Source organism: Pieris rapae, chromosome 16, assembly GCF_905147795.1.
Source record: "Pieris rapae chromosome 16, ilPieRapa1.1, whole genome shotgun sequence".
NCBI classification, from domain to species: Eukaryota; Metazoa; Arthropoda; class Insecta; order Lepidoptera; family Pieridae; genus Pieris; species Pieris rapae.
Genome location: NC_059524.1, coordinates 4,288,434 through 4,307,621, shown reverse-complemented (window position 1 = coordinate 4,307,621; position 19,188 = coordinate 4,288,434). Strand labels below are relative to the sequence as shown.

At 35.7% G+C, this 19,188-nt stretch overlaps 1 protein-coding gene across 2 annotated transcripts in view; it reads right to left on the bottom strand.

Moving 5' to 3' along the window:
- The window catches only part of LOC110999663, a 125,092-nt gene that overhangs the window by 19,062 nt on the left and 86,842 nt on the right, over window positions 1-19,188 (bottom strand). For both annotated transcript variants that reach the window (XM_045631691.1, XM_045631692.1), the window contains 9 exons: window positions 9,652-9,855; window positions 8,905-9,033; window positions 8,120-8,234; window positions 7,224-7,832; window positions 5,356-6,890; window positions 4,209-4,357; window positions 2,991-3,191; window positions 1,989-2,115; window positions 1,389-1,573 (listed from right to left, as the gene is read on the bottom strand). In XM_045631691.1, coding sequence (XP_045487647.1) covers window positions 1,389-1,573; window positions 1,989-2,115; window positions 2,991-3,191; window positions 4,209-4,357; window positions 5,356-6,890; window positions 7,224-7,832; window positions 8,120-8,234; window positions 8,905-9,033; window positions 9,652-9,855 — 3,254 coding nt within the window. The remainder of the gene's footprint in view (window positions 1-1,388; window positions 1,574-1,988; window positions 2,116-2,990; window positions 3,192-4,208; window positions 4,358-5,355; window positions 6,891-7,223; window positions 7,833-8,119; window positions 8,235-8,904; window positions 9,034-9,651; window positions 9,856-19,188) is intronic.

The following is a 19,188-nucleotide window of genomic DNA, read 5'->3' as shown; positions in this document are numbered from 1 at the left end:
AATGTAATATGACGCCGAATACATTTTTAAAAACTGTTAACTACAGATTAGAAATTAGAAATCTTAGATTAGAAATCTTTGTATAGATAACAAGAGCATCGCTCTGTGGGCGTAATTGGAACTAAACGAAGCGAAGATACATCGTTCAACGTTATTTGCATAGTAAGCTATAGAAGTATTAGCTGGAATAGTTGAAAACTATTCAAAACATATGCTACTTTGTTGGGTTGTGATTCAGAGATGTTATTGTAAGATGATTGGGTCCAGACCTAATTCGTAACTGTGTCAAATATGCGAAAATTCATTCAGAAAACACGGTTTTGAAAACTTAGATCTAAAGTCATTTAGTATTATAGTTAGTTTACAGAAACATTGTTCGTTATTTTCATTCCTTACTGTCTGGTTTATTAATAACACGATTGTTCGTATGGTGGCGCCAGTATCTTATTTAAATATTGTTCAAGATTGATAGGATTTTCACATACTGGATTCAAGGCGTGCTCAAGCTCGGATCAGAATATACGGGGTATATTATAGAATATTTTGTATAATTATATATACTAGAGAGTTTTTTCCGGCTTCGCACGGCAGGTCAATAGTGAAATAATATAAATAAAGAACAGGACGCCTCAGATTGGGAATTGCACCCAGATCCTTTGGTTACGCGTTACGTCATTAAATTTGAATATGTAGGCATCCCTACTCACTGTCAAAGAAGGGTGTAGGCCGAGAGAAAAAGCTGGCTTAAAATCCTCTCGGTACTCTTTAAAAAAATCAAACAACACTTATTTTGAAACAAATATACCAAATTAATTATAAGAAGCCGGTCTAGTAGCACTAGTCCTAGGCCCTTTTAACCATCCATTCATTCATTCAAATTGGTGGAGCCTTTTATGAGTAGTTCAGAGACTGACAGGTACAAGGAAGATTTACTTAGAAGGAACATATTTATACCACATTTTGAAAGTTAAAAATTGACTGCGAAAAATAATTCAACTATTTTCGCATGATCAAAGAAACGCTAATTAGACAGTAGACATGCAGTTTTTCCGAATCAGCAAGGAGTGCAAAGCTATACCGGCTTCGGAGGGAAATAATGCCCGGCCATCGCGCAAAAGGCGCGATTTTTCTTTCCTACCTTTACTTAAAATTAAATAATAAATATACATTGATTACCTGTTCTCAAACAGAAAATACGGGACAGTAAATTCTTCTTTACTCTTTATATTCGCCGGTTTTGTTTGTCCTTACAAGAGATTGTAAAATATAAAAAACCGGCTAAAACTATTAATAATAATAAAAACTAAATCAGCTGTCGTGGGACAAATATTAGATAATACTTGAAGCTCCTGTGACCTGAAACCTTCCCAAGATGAGTTAAAACTTACCTTTTCGTATTAATAAGCTTGTAACTCTTCGAAGCGCTTCTCTTGGAGACTTCTGGAAGAATTTCGGGGTTAAATTCGGCGGTAGTGTTAGCGGTTTGCGAGCACCAGCATTGTCCCACGCTATTTGGTGATCTGCTGCCATTTTAGATGATGAGATTCTGTCGAGATGCTCGATGGACGCGGGCCTAAAAGCGGGATTACGTTTAGATAGGTTAGTTGGCAGTTTTTAGTGTGATGTTATTGTGTATTTTGGTTTAATTTATTGCATTTAATTTGCGGCACATTTTTATCAATATTTGTTTAAGATATCTCAGATGGTCAAAAATAGATTTTTTTTTTAATTATCACTTGAAAAATGTTTGAATACAACTTAACAAATATTATATTAAATATCTTCCAAATAACGCAAGAACGAAAATCAGCATACAATATATATATATATAAATATATATATATATATATTATGTATATATAACGTCGCAGGCGTTCCTAGATATATTGTATGTACATGTTCATAATTTGAAATTTGAAACATAATTATTTCACGAGGAGTTAAACCTTGGAGTATACACTATTAACTGTGAGATAATAAAGTATTACCTATGTCTCTGTCGCGGGTACCAGCCACGTGGAGGTCCTCCCATCCTGAGAAGATCAGCGCCCGTACACACTCCCGTTGCTCCCATCACTGACCCACGCCCATATCCACCCAAAGTAACACTACTTCCTATAACATAAAAAAAACTGCTTAAAAACCCTAAAATATCATTGATTTTTGACCACCGTATCGTGGGCATTATAGTAACATTCTTAAAATATTATACAAATTTATATTTGAATGTGTTTTGGCTTTTGTGTATAAAATAATTATTTGAATATTGTTTAATAAGTAGCTGTAGGAATACTTTAATAAAATAAATAAATACTTAATCTACATAAAATTAATATGGCTAATCTACATAAATTAATAACAAAACATTAAAAAATAAAAATTAGGATTGAGTAAAAAATGTTTAGGTATAAATATAGTTACGCCAGAACTTATTAACACAATTATAGCAAGCAAGGAGATGTTTATGTGTCCAACACTATGCGAATTATCAATGAATTCTATCTTTTAACAATTGTAGGAAGCTGTGATTATTCGTTGTAATGTTGTTACTGCAACCTAATTAATAACTGCAACTGTAGTTTAATAAAAAGAAGAAATTATTTATTTAATAGCATCGACACTTTTTAAATGAGACCATTAAAAAAATTGAATGATTATAATAAGCTATTTTAGGCATGCTAACGTACTATTTCGGTGATACATTAGCAAGAAACAATCTGTTCATGACTGTCATCTAAAATGTCAAATAATTTCGGCAATAAATCCAAGTTTGCTAGATATTCCAACATTGTTACGTCCGCCTTTGTTCATGCTCTAAGCTCATGTTTTTTTAATATACATATGACGTTTATATTATATATATATATATATTTATTTAAGTAGCATGTACTTATCGGAACGTATATTCCTAGTTTTACAATACCGTTTCCATAGTTTTTGAGATATACAAGCATTTCTGGAGGTACCATCTATAATTACGTATTACTAACCTATGGTTTGCATAGAACTCATAGTGTTATTTCTAGGCGGTCCAGTTGAGTTCCTAGGTGGAGTGCGAGGGACGTCACAACCCCGAGCAAAGACTGGTGTCTCGGGTAGACTAGCGGAAGTCTGCAACTGCCCCCTACCGCTAGAAACGTCTCGGTTCTGTCGCTGTAAGGTGCGACGACGGGCGCCGCTCGCTCCTGTATCTGTAATTTATTGATTTTATTTTGCGAAAATTGATATATAAGTTACAATTAAAATTTAAATATAACCGTATTTTATTCAGCAATTCAAGATAAGTTATACTGGGTAAGGGTTTTTTATTTAAACCCTCTTCTGTGAAATAGTCAAAACAGTCTTATTAAATGTTTTAATTATACAATTATTGCAGATTTTTTTAACACAACAAAAACACAAATTAACAGAAAGAGACGAAAAATAATTTTCGTTTAAACTGTGAAATTAGCATAATTTAGTTTTTTCCATTGTTAATACTATCTATATGTGCAACATTAACGGTCATTATTGCACATTCACACAGACTTTTCTAATTATATGTAAAGATGTCTTTTTATAATAAACGTAAGCCGCGTTATGAAGGGAGTATTGATGTTGAAACTGACTGCAAAAAAAAATCTAGATTTCATAATAAAATAATAATTTTCGTCTTAACAATTTTGCATGTTTACAAATTCCATCTTTAAATGCGAGGTTGGTGCCTATTGTAGACTATAGAAGCCTTCTACAACAAATATAAAAAAACTCTTTATATTACAATTTCAGTTTCAGTTACAGTTTAGCAGTAGAAGTTGGAGTTTCCAGAAGGAAAAGTAATAAGTAAAAAGAAATCTTTTGCAACGTAGCTTAACAGTGCTATGATTCACATGGCAATGAATGTTGCTAACTTGCTAATGTTACAAATCATTGATATGTAGAAGAAAAAGTGTCGAGGATAGAACACCGCCTAATGAGACTCCAGTGTTGACGGGTTTGAAGTCGGAACATGCTCCGTCAAAGACGATCGACCAGAAAGCTGGAGATTCTGGGGGAGCCTGGTGCTGGATGTTTCGAGAGCAGTGCTCTGTGCCACACCCCATCGAACGCTTTAGCTATGTCCAAAGTAACCGCTAACGCCTCCCCCTTGGACTCAATTGCCTCTGCTCACCTATGTGTAAGGCCTATTAATAAATGGTAGATGATATTAAATACGAATAATATTTCACCTGTGGGTAGAGTTCTTCTATCCGTTGAGCCGCTTTTGAAATGTTGTGAACTGTTTCTTCTGTTTTTGTTATAGCTGGTTTCCATCGACCTGGTCTTCAGGCTATTTGTGTTATCTCTATGTGGTGGTACGGCCGGTGGTTCCGAAGGCCTGAAAATGAAGATTTTATGAAATTAACTCACAAATGCGAAAATATTCTATATAATTTGAATTCAAAAGAATACAATGGCGGCACCACAACCTTTATAGACTGAGAATCTGATTTCTGTATCAGTTTTATAATGTATTTTTGAATGGAAAAGTGGTAGGGTGATATAGTAGCTGATCACAGCCTTCTGTGCCTGATATGCGCTGTAGGTTTGTAGGTCTAAAGCGTGCTGGTTTCCTCACGATGTTATCCTTCATCGTGGAAAGCTAGAGTAATATGCGCTCAAAATCTGAAAGTCTATAGTCTAGTCTATCTAAGTCCGGTGGTTTGGACTCCGGTGTCTCTCAGTGATGAAAATCGCACACCTGAGCCTAGTGGTGAATACTTCTCACTTTATATTAAATTAGTTTAATTAGTTAAAGTGTACAATGCGCATGTTAACAAGGCACCTAAAATTGATTTACGTTGTTCAATTTTTACATAATAATTTTAATCGTACTAGCAACATTGTAACATCACTCTTCTGATTCTTTCCATCACAGCGAAAGTATTGTATTATGTGTGTTGTAGTACAATTCAGCGGAAACATACAAAGGAGTAAATTGCAATAACACACATTAAGGGTTTATGTGATAAGCCTATTTCTGGAAAATATAGGGCAATAGTTTCAATATAAAGCACAACAAACGGCAACAAACGATTGGCTTTTATATATAAATCACCATGTTTTTTTAAATATTTTTTAGATAATTCCCCGACTATGTAGTCGGAGTTATTAAATAGCTTAGGTAAATGGTATTGGTAACTCGAATGATAAAACTACCTACTACTACCTATTTCTTTTAACTACTTTTGTATTAATCATCATTAGGTCGTTGAATTTTGTTGGAAAGAAGGGAAATAAAATTAATAATAAATGGTAATAAAAGTAATTGCTTAATGGAAATCTAATGGAAATATGGACTTTTTATTAAAACTTGTATTAAAAGTGTAAAGTTACCTTCTACGAGATTCCAGCGTTGGCGTCGGTAATGTGTCCGCTTTCTTAGCGTGGTGTCTTACAGTCGGCTGCATTATCTCCGTATATTCATCATCTACCTCTTGTACAGGAGAGGGCGGTAAAGGCGGAAATTTGGGTGACTCTGGTGTTTGGGGTAAAGGACCCCTGTCATGGCCCAAATTGGGCGACGGAGGCAGCTGATTGTGCCGGTACGAATGTTCCACGATTTGCACATTTAGTGGAAAGTCTCCACCGCTGGAAACTGCGGAATCCGATGAAGAAGGCTGCCGCATCAAACTGACTGGAACGTCTTTGGCACTGGTAGACTTATGCATGCTATTCGACCTTCGTCCCGAAGAGCGGTCTCTTCTCTCGATCGACCTCTGGTTCTGAATCTCATTGTGACTCGAAGATTTCTGTATATCGTGTCTCTTCTGCCTCTCCCTAGAACTATAACGGAAACTGTTTTCTAATATATCTTTAGAAACTTCATCACAGTATTCATCCTTATGGATATTCCAGTCTTTAGGTAAGTATGGGGTAAAGTGGTCCCGCCCTTGACTTAGTATAGCGCTTATATTATTTTCAATCTTCCGAAGTGGAGATGTCTCCCCGCTGGAGCCCGGTTCGGCGATTTCCTGGTCTTCCTCTTCTTCCACGGTGGTGATCAGCGCCTGTCTGCTGGCACTGTTGCTCTCGGACTCGGACCCGAGTGTGGGTAGAGATATGACACGGACCATGTTTGGTGGTACCGTGGAGAGCTCACCGACCGTCTCGTTACACTCGTTCTGAGGTGCCTCCTCCACCTTCCCTTCCTTAATCAACGATTGTATATTATCAAAGGTAGACGAATATTTCTTAAAATCGGTGAATCTATTTTGCGGCGACAGTTTGTTCTGAACTTTTGGTTCTCTCTTCTCCGGCGTCTTTCTGCTCTTGGGACTGTGACCGTAGTAATCCTGATTAACGTACCTATCCTGTCCGTTGAGATCCAAGCTGAGCCTAGATTTAGGAGACGCCAGCTCTTTGCTTAATCTAGAGTTGGGTGTACATAAGTCTATGCTATATCTCGAGTTCGGAGTGTTCAGTTCTCGACTCAATCGAGAATTTAAGTCGACACTATATCTAGACTGAGGTAGACTTAGATCGGAGCTAGGTCTGGAGTTGTAGGAGCCGACGGAGCCCGAGCCGCTTATCGATATGCTCGATCCGTCTATGGATTTGTCCGTGCTTCTGTTCAGGCTATGGCTTTTTATTAGGTGGTTAGGAGGATCGGTCGCTTTGGGGCTCTTGGCGAAGGTCGGTAACTGTTTACGGTTTTTCCCTTTCCTGATGACGTAGGTGCCGCAGGAAAGGTCGTGGTTTCGACGTAGCTCCGGTTCGGCATCGGAAGGCGACGCTTGGCTCTCGCACTGGGACTGAGGGGGCGGAGGGGGCCAGTACTCTTCTGCCCAATCGTCGTCTAACCTTTGAGGAATCGAGCTTGTGCTAGAGTGAGATTGGTCGCCTGATTTTCTCCTACGTCTCCCGATAACCTGTAATGCATTTTAAAACATATTGACTATCGTAAGCACATATTAACAACTTAATAAGACAACAACGAAATTTTATTAAAAATAAATAAATTAAAAATAAGGTGACTTAAATGCATGTGCCATTAAGAAAGGTTTAAAAAGTACTAAAGGTACAGGCCATTAGATGGCAAAAGGTGACAGTTATGTTTGTTTTGTTTTTATTTTAAGGTGATTTCGTTATAGAAAGTAAAAGTTAAAGTTGATTAGGTATAGATTTAAGACTTAGTAAGAATAAGATTTATTGTGCGTGTATTTAATTTTTGTCAACGTAATGCCATAACAAATTCTACCCACCTTTGTACTACCCGGTGTAAGTAGAGGATCATCACCATCGAGGGACACTTCCCATGCTATGGAATTGCGTTTCGAAGGCGTGTTGGTGGTCGGCGGCGGCGGGAATGACTCCAAGGAATCATCCGAGAAATGCTCCTCATCATTCCTCTCACCTCTCTTCTCTATATCCTCTGAGGATCCTCTGCACACCTCTCTATGTCGCTCCATAGAACCGGCGAGAGTTCGGGGGGGAATCTTTCCTTTTGGAGACAGGATCTCTTCGTCGGACCTGCTGTCTCGTTTCTTCTCTATTTTTATGGACGGGGACAGTTTGTACGTGGGCGATTTGTATATATTAGGTCCCGGATAGATGGTGACGGGATGCTCATTGTACGGCTTGTCGTTAAATTCGCTGGAGAAACCCATGAATGGGAAGATCGGTGGGTTCTCGAAGCTGGGTGACTTGACGGGAACTTGACGCGGAGGCAGCCATGGGATGACGCCTTCCTGGGGCGGTCTCGTTCCGTGTTGAAGCGAACTGAACTTAAAAGGCGGTGATTGATTGAAATGAGTGTGGTTTGTTTCGGTGTCTTTCTCCCATCCGTATGGCCTTTGGTGCCTGGTTTTTGGCTGAAATACAATTTAAAAAACTTTATTAACCTATATAAACGTGAATTCGTGATCCTGCCTAAAGTATTTATTTTTGGTCTTAATATTAATATTAATGTGTGGTATGTTAAAATCCAGTACATTTCTGTTCTAGTATTTAGGTGTGTCACGGTTTCCTCTTGTTTTCTTACCATATCAAGGGATAGTTCACAGAAAGACCTGTGATTTCTTCACATTTTATGGATAAATTCTGGAGGTTTATTAGGTAACATCGAAATGTTTTTTGTTAAAAAAATTGATATACGTACGAATGTAGTTTGAGTTGCGGTGGTGATGCCATTAACGCTGATAATTGAGTCAAGTTTGTCCTCGTCGCGTCGCTCTATCGATATTGTACGTTTCGCTGAATTTGCTGGTGATACTCTGAAATCACGGAAATTAATAACTTTACAAAAATGCTATTTTTCGATGTTTCCAGTTTTAGGCCCGCAATTATTTATTAAGTTAACGACATCATACATAGTACTAAATCTACGGCATATTTCACCAAATATTTCATCTAGAATGTATGAAAATTAAATTTACATAAGTATTACAAAATATAAAAATAAGTACATAATAAAATAGAATTACCAGAAATTTTTGGTAAAACAAAAAAAAATCATCAGCAAAACAGCGATTTAGGTTCGAAAAAGCCACCCAACAATTCTTTCTCTAAAACCGATCACCCCACTACCGAATATATCCGGATAAGCTGTGTTGAAGCCTTTAAAATAGTGAAGAATTCGAACGAGAGGTGCCTGAACTCAAAGGTTGGTTTTGGTAGAATGAAAATTATTACTGATTTTAGACCTATGTATCGCAATCTACGAATGTTAATCTAAATCAAGTTAAACCTATAAGTTTAGTTATTTTCAATAAACTTCAGCGTGTTTGAGTACTCAAACATCGACGTAAACAAAATTTAAAATCTCGCTTCAGTTCCGGTTGATTTGGTTTAGAGAGAGAACATGGCAGACAGGGGTACAAACAATGTTTCCTTTTTTTCTCTGAACCCCATTGTAGAAAATAAATTTAAATAAAAAGATCATACTTAGGTAAGAGGTTTGAAATTATCCTCTCGGCCTCCTCCGGCGGAGGTGGAGAATGCGGTGACTGAGGGTCAGGCGGTGAAGGCTCTTCGCGCTCCTCTGTTGGTCGGAAGCCCAGCGCGAACTTCGCTCTGAAACATAACGACAGAAATCAATTCATTGATCAATAAACTATTCGTGTATTTATTTTATTCGTGAACTAGGTTTTGACTATCAAGGGCATTTGGTTTTAAGTGAAAATATGTATATACATATATTCAGGTAGGCATCATAATGATTTTGTTAAAAAAGTATAGAACTTTGGCTAAAATGCAATCATAATAATAATATTGATTGGTTATTATTTAATGGATTAAATAAAAAATATATTGTTTAAATGATTAGAACTGAGAAGAACGGGAGTTTTTATGCCCCCCTGTGTATTACTGTTAAGGTGTCAAGCAATAGAGCGCGGGAAAATAAGGCAGGAAATAATTAATAAATAAAGTGCCACATGTCAAGGCGATTTGACAGTTCGTATTCGTTCCATATATATACATATTGTTTATGGTTGAAGATGCTTAATGTCATCGACAATTGTATAATTTAGTTATTGGCTAACTCCTCTGAAGCTTTATAGTTTATATTGAGTATATATGCGTCGTGTAAACGTTAGTAAAAAACAAAAAACGTAGCTATATATACATTCGATTATAAATTATTTAATAAATGAAACACCTTCCTTACTATATATGTATTAGTCGTCTTACCTGCGTCCGTTCATGCTCATGTATCCATCGTCTTCGGACGTATGTCCGGCGAGGGGCGAATCGTCGTCCGCGGGCGTGGCGGGCGTGGCCGGCGTGGGTGGCGTGGGCGCAGGACCCCGCGCCTCCAGCGATCGAGGCGAGTCGTCGTATTCGCTCAGCACCTGGTCCAGCAGTTCAAGGGATCGCTGCACGTCGTCGCACCCTCTGGAATTGAACAACCACTGATCAGTGGACAATGTTGCGAAATCAATATTTTGACAGTTGGCATACAGACGTAATTATTGATTCACAATGAATGAAGATATTAAACTACATGCTTCAGGTTTTATGTAGATAAGGAATTTTTCGAAATTAATCAATCTCAAGGATAGAAACCAACAAATTTAATTAAGCCGTCATCCAAAAGAAACCTTTTTTAAAAAGACGTGTAAACCAATTATTTAAGCGTAACATGGTTAGAAATTAATCGTAAAAAATAAAACGGGAATGGATAGCCAGAAACGAGTATTAAATTCACCGAGATAATGTTAAATTGAATTCATTTCCTTCACAAGCTACAGTGGATTTGACCTCAGAGTGCTTCCGCCAACTGCACCATTAGAGCTAAATTAGAAGATAACTGTAGTAACTGTACTCTTGTAACATCTATTAATACAAATTACTCTGATTTTCATCGACGAGGTGATTTAGTTTTTCAAAAGATACTATCCTGTGTTTTACAAGGTTTTCAAGGTTAAGAATGTCGGTAGTATTTTATTTGTCTTTTTAAACTATACCTCGAACCCATCTCTTCATCACAGCGGTTACAAAAAATCAAAAAATATATGTTAAAGGGCATAGTAATATTATAAAAAGTTGTAGTGGCTGGCACAAAGCAGTCTGCTTCAGCCAAGAGGCGTCCCGCTCTCACGCCAACTCTCGATAAGCTCTTACGTTTCAACGCTGTGCCGGCAGAGGTCGCTATTTTGTTTTTCTTGTATAACTTTTTTAGAAATTACATTTGATTAAGAATTATTAATGTGGAATCTTGGCTGTATTGTTCTTCGATACCTATTAGAACGCGTACAGTAAATTTCTTTATTTATTTATTTCCACTACATTATTCTACCTTAACAGTTACTACTAATTCGATAGAATTCCAAAATAATATCCACACCAATTATCCCACATAAAAACATTAAAAAATTAAACATATATGCCTAAATCTTATAACTCGACTTAGGGTCTTTAAAGTCGTACCAATTCTTAAAAGGCCGGCAACGCACTCGCGAGCCCTCTGGCATTTAGAGTACCCATGGGCGGCGGTATCACTTAACATCATGTGAGCCTCCTGCCCGTTTGCCCCCTGTTCTATAAAAAAAAAACTGACGATATAGCAAGCAACTCCTGTGAACTCAGCCAGTGTACATACAAATAGGTCTACCTCATTAGAAATATATAATGAATATAGTTACAAACAAATCAGAGATAATCTACGGACACCAACCGTAGTCACTGCTACTTAGAAGTAAGATTGTTAATCTATGCGTTTAATCTGTTTATTCACCTGGAGATCTCCGATAAGTTGGTGCAGATCTTCGTCGCGATCGAGTGGTTCATTAGAGCTCCCTCACTAATGATCTCAGCTGTTTTCAAGCACGCTTCTCCCGCAGACAACGGTTATTTTTCTCAGACTAATCCTATCAGGCACGTAGACCTTGTTGCACTTTTACATTTTATCAAGGATTATTGCAATTTGTTAAATTACGAGTGAAATCTCGCGACTTTTTGTTAACTTGAACATTTGGGCTCCTTAGCCTTACCTGTTTCATATATATTTTGTTATTAATGTAATCTGATATATCAATGATTTCTTTTATATGGATATATATAGCTGCAAGATTACTTATAAATAAATAAATAAAGTCTATGTGAAAATGCTTTACTTTTAGACAGTCATAGACCCACATATCAGTTAACCAATTTAGACACATTATCTTCAAGAAACAAGTGTGTGCAAGTTATTTAATAGTAACCAGGAAGCGTATATTCAAATTTAATTCACACATTCGTGTCAAGTCGCTAGAATAGAATTTTATGATTATTATACGAATAAATAAAGAAGTGTATACGCATTCACAACATAGCAGGGCTAATTTCGTATGCAGTGCTTATCAGAAAAAATGAAAAAACTACAACTTCACAAAGAGAAAATAAACAGTGCAGTGAAATTGTTCTTTGTCTGCTTTGAGTAGGTTATGTCAAATGTTAAAAGCAACCCTTAGGTGACACTACTGCATATGGGGATGAATTTCAAAAGTACGGAATTAAAAGCAAATAGAGGCTATGAAATGAAAGTGTACATGAAATGAAATGTCAAAGACAGATAGTATTTTCACGGAACATAGGAGTAAGCCGTATCACCGAACTAGGGTTGAGCCCCGTAAGACACAGAACATGTGATGTAATGAACAGTGACACGATAGCAAATACGCGCTTGGTCGTTTGAATTGACTAGCGAGTCATAGCGAGCTTATCAATTGTTTGTTATCACAATTTTAATAATCGGAACACTTCGTATGTTTACAGAGATAAATATTTAAAAAAATTTTTTTTTTGAAGCCTATATTAATCAGTGGTAATGTAGCATTCAAATGGGAAAAGAACTTTTAAAATAGATCCAGTACTTTTTTAATTACACCGTAACAGACATACGTACATACAAATATTTCCTCTTTATAATATTAGTAGATGTAGATAACTCGCATTTGCTTGGCTCGGCTTTGCACAATGCAAAACCGAGCCAAGCAAATTCCGGCCGGTTTCCATAATTCTCAATAACGCCGAAACATTTTAATAGCCGATACTGTTCGCATTAACACTGTGGTGAAGGTATGCCAGCATGTATCGCCTATTACAATGTACCGTCCTGCCACAAAGCAGAGCACTCACAGTGAGTGCCGCGGCGCGCGCCTTCCTTTGTTTTATTTCACCCACACTCCTTCGCCTTCGAAACTTTTAAGAGAGACTTTAAATTGCGTTCCTAGTTTTAATTCGCTGGATTTGCGCTGATTAGTTGCTATATGAAGTTTGCTAAAGACTTTTACTGAACTACATCTAATTCAATAAAAGTAAACTCAAACCGCGACACCGATAAAATAGTTAAACATCACGTGAAGGAAGATGATGTATTTAGTATCAGTTTCAAAATTGCGGTGACTTGAATATGCCTATTACAGTTTTTTTATTACGAACGCGATCTTAGTTTCAAATCGTGAAAATTTTATTTTTTTTCCAAACAGTAACGAAAAATGTTTCAAACAAATTATACAGTTAACAAAGTACACTCATCCCTTTTAACACAAATTAACTACGTTTTCCAGGTTAATTTTTACTGCATTTGTACGCGCTGGTAATTTTATTAAAGCAGCTAAAGATTATAATATCTTAATGATGATAGGCCTATGATAGCTGTCGGTAGAGTGCGGTAGGCACTGTTTATGCGGAAATGAGTGCAGCAAGGCGGAAGTGTAAAGCCCCCCTTTGCCCCCCGGGCGGCCCCGGCCGTCGACCCGCGCTGTACGCGCCGGAACAGCCTGAATTGCGTCTTCTTACCCCCCCACAGTTTTCACTGTTTGTAGTGACAATTTTTGGCGAATTTATACGTCGTTTGTAGCTTATATATACATACATACTATAACTAGTTCTTAAGTATGCTCTATAAGCTTTCGAAGCGTCGAAATGTTTAGAATTAACATCCGAAAGAAATAAACTACGTACGTTAATATCCTACTATTACTTCTATCATTGCGTCTAGTATTTTGAATTCCAATGTATATTTTGTAATTACCATTGAAAATAAAATATTTGCAGCACTTTCATTTTACGCATTTTGGCGACTTCACAACTGTGTTGTTGCATGGACTGTGATCACAGCACGCAAAACATTAGCGATCAATCGGTAAACGATAGGGTCGCTGACGCGTGCGTTTTAAAATGTCTCTTGGGTCTTGTCTAAGCATTGTACTAAAATACACGTATTCTTGATTAGGTACTTATACATTTGTTAACACTGCAATGTCTGATGGAGATTGTTATAGATATGCTTATATATAAGAGAATTTCCGTTTTGCTACATTATTTCTAAAAGAAAAAGATAATCAGTCTTCACTGTATAAATCAGAAATTTTTCTTTATTAGACTTAATTTCCGGACAAAAACGTTAATTTTAATTATGTTGTATAAAAAAAGAATTTCTTAATTAATTAATTATAATACTGCATTAAACTTGAACATGGTGTATTAATTGCAGCTCCTTACAAACATTGTGTAAAACAAAAAACTTGGCGATTAAAAAGTGACGCGGAGTTTAATACCAGTTCTTCTCGTCCATTCTACGTCTTGATTAGAGAACGAACAAATGAATTTGAATTTACGTACGCGATTCATATGCAATTCTGCTATCAAAGTTATTTTTGGTTATCGAGAAATACGTGTGTGGACAAACACACGGTTAGCAAAACATTAATATTTATGATGACTTTAAATAATAAATTATATAAATACTTATGATAGGTATTTATCGCTGTCACCTTTTAAAATTTCAATTCGATAAACATTTTTTAAACTTAGCCAATTAGTCCAAATTTGATAGCTGCGATAAGATTTTCAAATACAAATTTAGATGATGTTACAGCTGTGTGCATAGTCACTTGTTTAATAAATTGTGTACCGATAAAGTTCCAGCTGATGGACCAATATTAATAAAATTTAAATCTAGTTGAGTGGTGTTTTCTCAACTTGGCTTAACTTGACTGTTTTACCACCATTACACCGTGTTCATGTTTATTATTTATTTATTTATTTATTCATAAGAAGATTCACAGCACAATACAAAAATAGATGAATATATACATAACAACATGGGCCAATTATAAATCTTCACAAATAGTTTAATTTGAATGAATATATATAACAAGAAGGTACCTAGACATTTCAAAAAATTTTAGTGTTAAACAAAACAATAACAATAAACAGAAAAACAGAATTTAATTTGTTGACAATGAAAATGAAGTCAATACACTTCATTCATCCTGGTTAAAATAATTTTGTACCAGAGCTCTCCTTGCTGCCTCCACACTCCAAGCGAACATGTCAATGTCCACCGTTGAGTTATTGAATTTGTTTGCTGCCCTAACCATAAAGTTCCTCCCTCTATAATTTGTGTTTACTCTCGGCACGTGCAATATGTTCATAATTCTAAGTGTTTTGTTATATGTTCGAAGGCTTATTTTACTCACTAGCTCAGTACAATCGACTTCGCCAGTAGCAATTTTCATAAGGTAGATAGTGTCCGCAATATCACGTCGTAATGACAATGGTAACATGTGAAAATGTTTACACCGGGCTCTGTAATCAGGCAGCGAAATTTTGGCCTTAAATTGCAAGTGCTTAAGAAATTTTTTTTGGATATTTTCAATTCTATTATTGTAAAAAGCATACTGAGGGTTCCAAACTTGTGATGCATACTCTAAGTTGCTTCTAACATACGCACAATATAGAATTTTCAATGTCTTTACTTGGGTAAATATTAATAAATAATAATAAATTAAAATATTGAGATACATATAGTAAAACGACCTCATAAATGGTCCATTGGTTAATAAAAATAAAATTGCGCGAATAATATCTCTGTCTAGATATTATGAGGCATTATTAGTAAAGGCGCAAAAATCAATATGTATTTTACAGACAGTAGACAGTCGAAGTCTTATCGTCCCAGAAAACTTGAAGGACATGCCAATAAGCGAGGCGACTAACAACACTTTAGTCAATTGACTGTGAGAAAGCATTTGTAACCTCCCACCTTTGCCATAGGGTTGAAATTTCCTTTAACGTCATTATTATCGGCTGCAGTTTAAAGCAATTTTGAAAGTCAATATTGAACTTCTCTACTCAAAGGACCGATGCGTCCCTTCGAAATAAATCAACGCTGGGATTACTCCACAGCTTTAGAGTTTTATGACTTGCGTGCTAGAACGTAATGGGGATTTATGAGTTGATTCGTTTATTATTGTTAGGTGACAACTTGTCATGAAACGTTTTACAATTGGCGCCAAATTTCTCTATGACTATTCATTTTAGTTGGTCCAAAGGCAGATTAAATGAACAAATAAATCCATTTTTCTGGAACTCAAGTACGTCAGTGTTCTGTTAGCGCTAAATCACTAGCACTACTAGATTCTAGTTTTAAAGAAACCAAAGTAGACTCCTAATACCTGGAATAGACTTTTATTGTTTCTTCGTTCATTGTTATATTCATCATTCTACAAGTAAGCTATTTTCGGTATGTTGCCGCGGTCTTTTCCAATACTACCAAGCAACAGATTCGCCTCTTGACCGTTAATAAAAAACGAGACATCGTCCTTAAGAGGCATTAAGTCTGTTGTTAAGAGCAAGTACCTTAAGGTTTTATTCAATTCATTTAAACGAACCTTCAGAGTATAGTAAACTGGAATATAAATAGTTGCAAAGTGATGCCAGACGACCTCAGATTGGAGGCGTTAATTTAGCAATTAGCTTGCTCTCGTAGCTCGCCGTTCAGTACTGGTAGGCCGGTAAGAATTGTTGAAGTTAGTACGAATTATGAAATGGAAATATCTTAAATTTTTAAATCCACTCAAAATATATTTTCTCGTCAATATTAAATATAAGGGAATAGAAAGTTGAGTGTAAATGTTTATTTGTATTGCAAATTATTTGTTTAGAATAAATAACAATACAACTTCGAATAGTAAAGAAACATAGATAATAAACTATTCAGACTATAAATGACAGACATATATTATTAACGTAAAAGTTGTTTATGCTTTGTTCTGAATTTAATTTAAATAAATACATTTTGATAAATGACATGTAACAGATTAGCAGTAGATACGCTGTTTGAACCGGGAAATGAAAATTTACGTACATATATCAGATCAGTGGCGGGAGACATAAATTTTCCTGAGAAATTGCTCTTCATCGTGAAATGAAAATGTCACCGTGATGTAATAAAAATTTGATATTGCACGCTAAATTCCAATGATTGTCTGAGAATGATTTACCACAACCTCTTCCCGGCTTATCCCCTGACCCAGATTTAGGTACAAATAACGCAATTAATTTGTTAGTTGATATATTTTATACGAAATTATATTAGGTGTTATATAATGCCTTAAAATATCATATACATGGGACTGAGAACAAAAATGACAAAAGAATTGAGATCCAAATGGGTGTTAAGTTGTATCACCAAATTCCCGCTTTTATTTTGTATATTAATAATATATAAATATATCTATAAATATCATTTATATACATTGCTTAGTTTAATTTTATAAACAAAATACTATATACCAATTTCAGAGTACTAAGGAAAAACCGATACATAAAACCGACTATAGTATGTATATATAAGAAAATAGTACGATCACAATTCAAAAAAAGAATCGAGATCCAAATTGGGGCCAAGTTGTTGCCGAATTTTTAACATTTTTTAGCATTTTTTGTAGATTTACAGTTCCAATAAAGTGATTACAAACAGAAAACAGATGGACCCTTAATTAGGATAGATGAAGATTATGCCTATATTAATTATAATTAGTATCGTAATGTAATGTCCATTTATATACATTACTCGATTTCACAAAACAATAGACAACAAGTGTTAGACATTTTCATGGTACCAACAATTGAGGTATTACTGTATGTGCTGCAGAGCTGGTAGGCAAAGAACACTGAATTTTAGATATTCAATAATACCTTAATTGCTTCAGCGAGTGCTGAAACCGAGCTATGTATATGAGGTGAGGAAAATCTTATGTAAATTGAAGCTGTAACGAATTTAGTAACGTAATGAAGTTTCGGGAAGCAGACTATCGATCCTAGACCGTGGCTAGACGACGCCTACAAAAACTATATCATTCACTCTGTTTTTATTGGCTGCATTCATTCTGCTCTATGCGTTGGATATATAGCTGATAACCGCGACTGTACCTGAATTAATTGTAACCATCTTTTTGAATTATATTCTACTATGATGATATCATTTATCATAGTAGAATATAATTCAAAAGGAGAGGTTACATATTTCTAGTAGACTGTTGGTAATATTTTTTATCGGTCTGAATAAACTATCGAAGCGAACTGGTGGTAATAAGTCTTTACAAATGGTAAGTAAACTTAAATAAAATGTATATAACAATTCAGTTATGATATGCAGCAACAGTTTTAACGAATTTTCATATGACTTGGTTAGTGTAATCGTTAAGTTTAATATTATTTTTTTCAGAACAACTACAAATTCATAAACCTAAAATCGTTATTTTAGGCGTTTATACGCGAAAGTTAACATTACACAAAACATGAATGATATCGCCCCAATTTAGAAGGGCTACAACCGGTGCTCTATACGTGAATTTGATGATAGCCACACAAAGCTTTGAAAAACAATAAGTGCGAACGGGAATTAATAAATAACGGTACCCCCGTTGTCATGGCACTAAGAGGGTCCCACATAGGGTTCCCCGTATTAGGCAAATGTCACCTCGACAATAAGCAGCGACGACCCTACGGGCCGGATACTGCAGCATTAGTTGGTGATTTATTCGTCTGGCGTATACTAGCGTAATTCTACTACGAGTCCCTTATTGGTCAAATGGGCCTGTATTATTGATATGTTAATAAAATTAGGATAGGCATCTTCAATACCTAATTTGAATTTGAATACATACACAGAAACAGATCTGACCTTTAATTAATTAGAATAAAAAAAAAAAATTGATACGTACTTTGAAACCATGGACTTTTGGTCCACATTAATAAAGAGTGAAAGAAAATAACAGACTATGATAAAGAAAGATAAATAACTTGATAATTGCAAGACAGAGGAAAAACCAAATTTTTAAAGGAAATTATTATGATAAAAAGTCATCGTAGTTATACAGTATTCGTCTCTTAATTCGAGACACTTTTAAAATGATTCGAAATATAATCGAAAATGTCTTTAAACGTGTGGTAGACTCATTGACTATGTGAAACTTTAAAGTTTAAAAATCAATAATCACATCCGTTTAGGCCACCCTAACAAATTGTTTGAACCCTATCACCGCACTCCAAACCTCTTTAAAAAAGCGGTGTGTAAAATCTCATCGCACCCCATGTGGGGTACCTATCTGTAGTTAATTATCTGTGTGAGGGGAATGGGGGATGGATGCCAATTCCTGATTGTGACTAGTCAAGGAAAGATTTTAGCGCGCCCAAGCAGAAGTTACATCGCAGTCATTCCGATTCAGTTACATGAACTTTATATTGATTACGTGGGTTACACTGTAAATGTTTAAACTGGCCAGTTAGGAACATTGCTAATGTGTACTTTTTTGTATTTCAATTTGAGAACTCTGTGGTAACCTAATGTAGTATATTGCATTAATTTGTCATTTGTTTCTATGAATTGCGGGCAAATCTAAAACTCTTGTTACACGTGAAAATGAACCTAACGCGAGAAAATTTACGGTC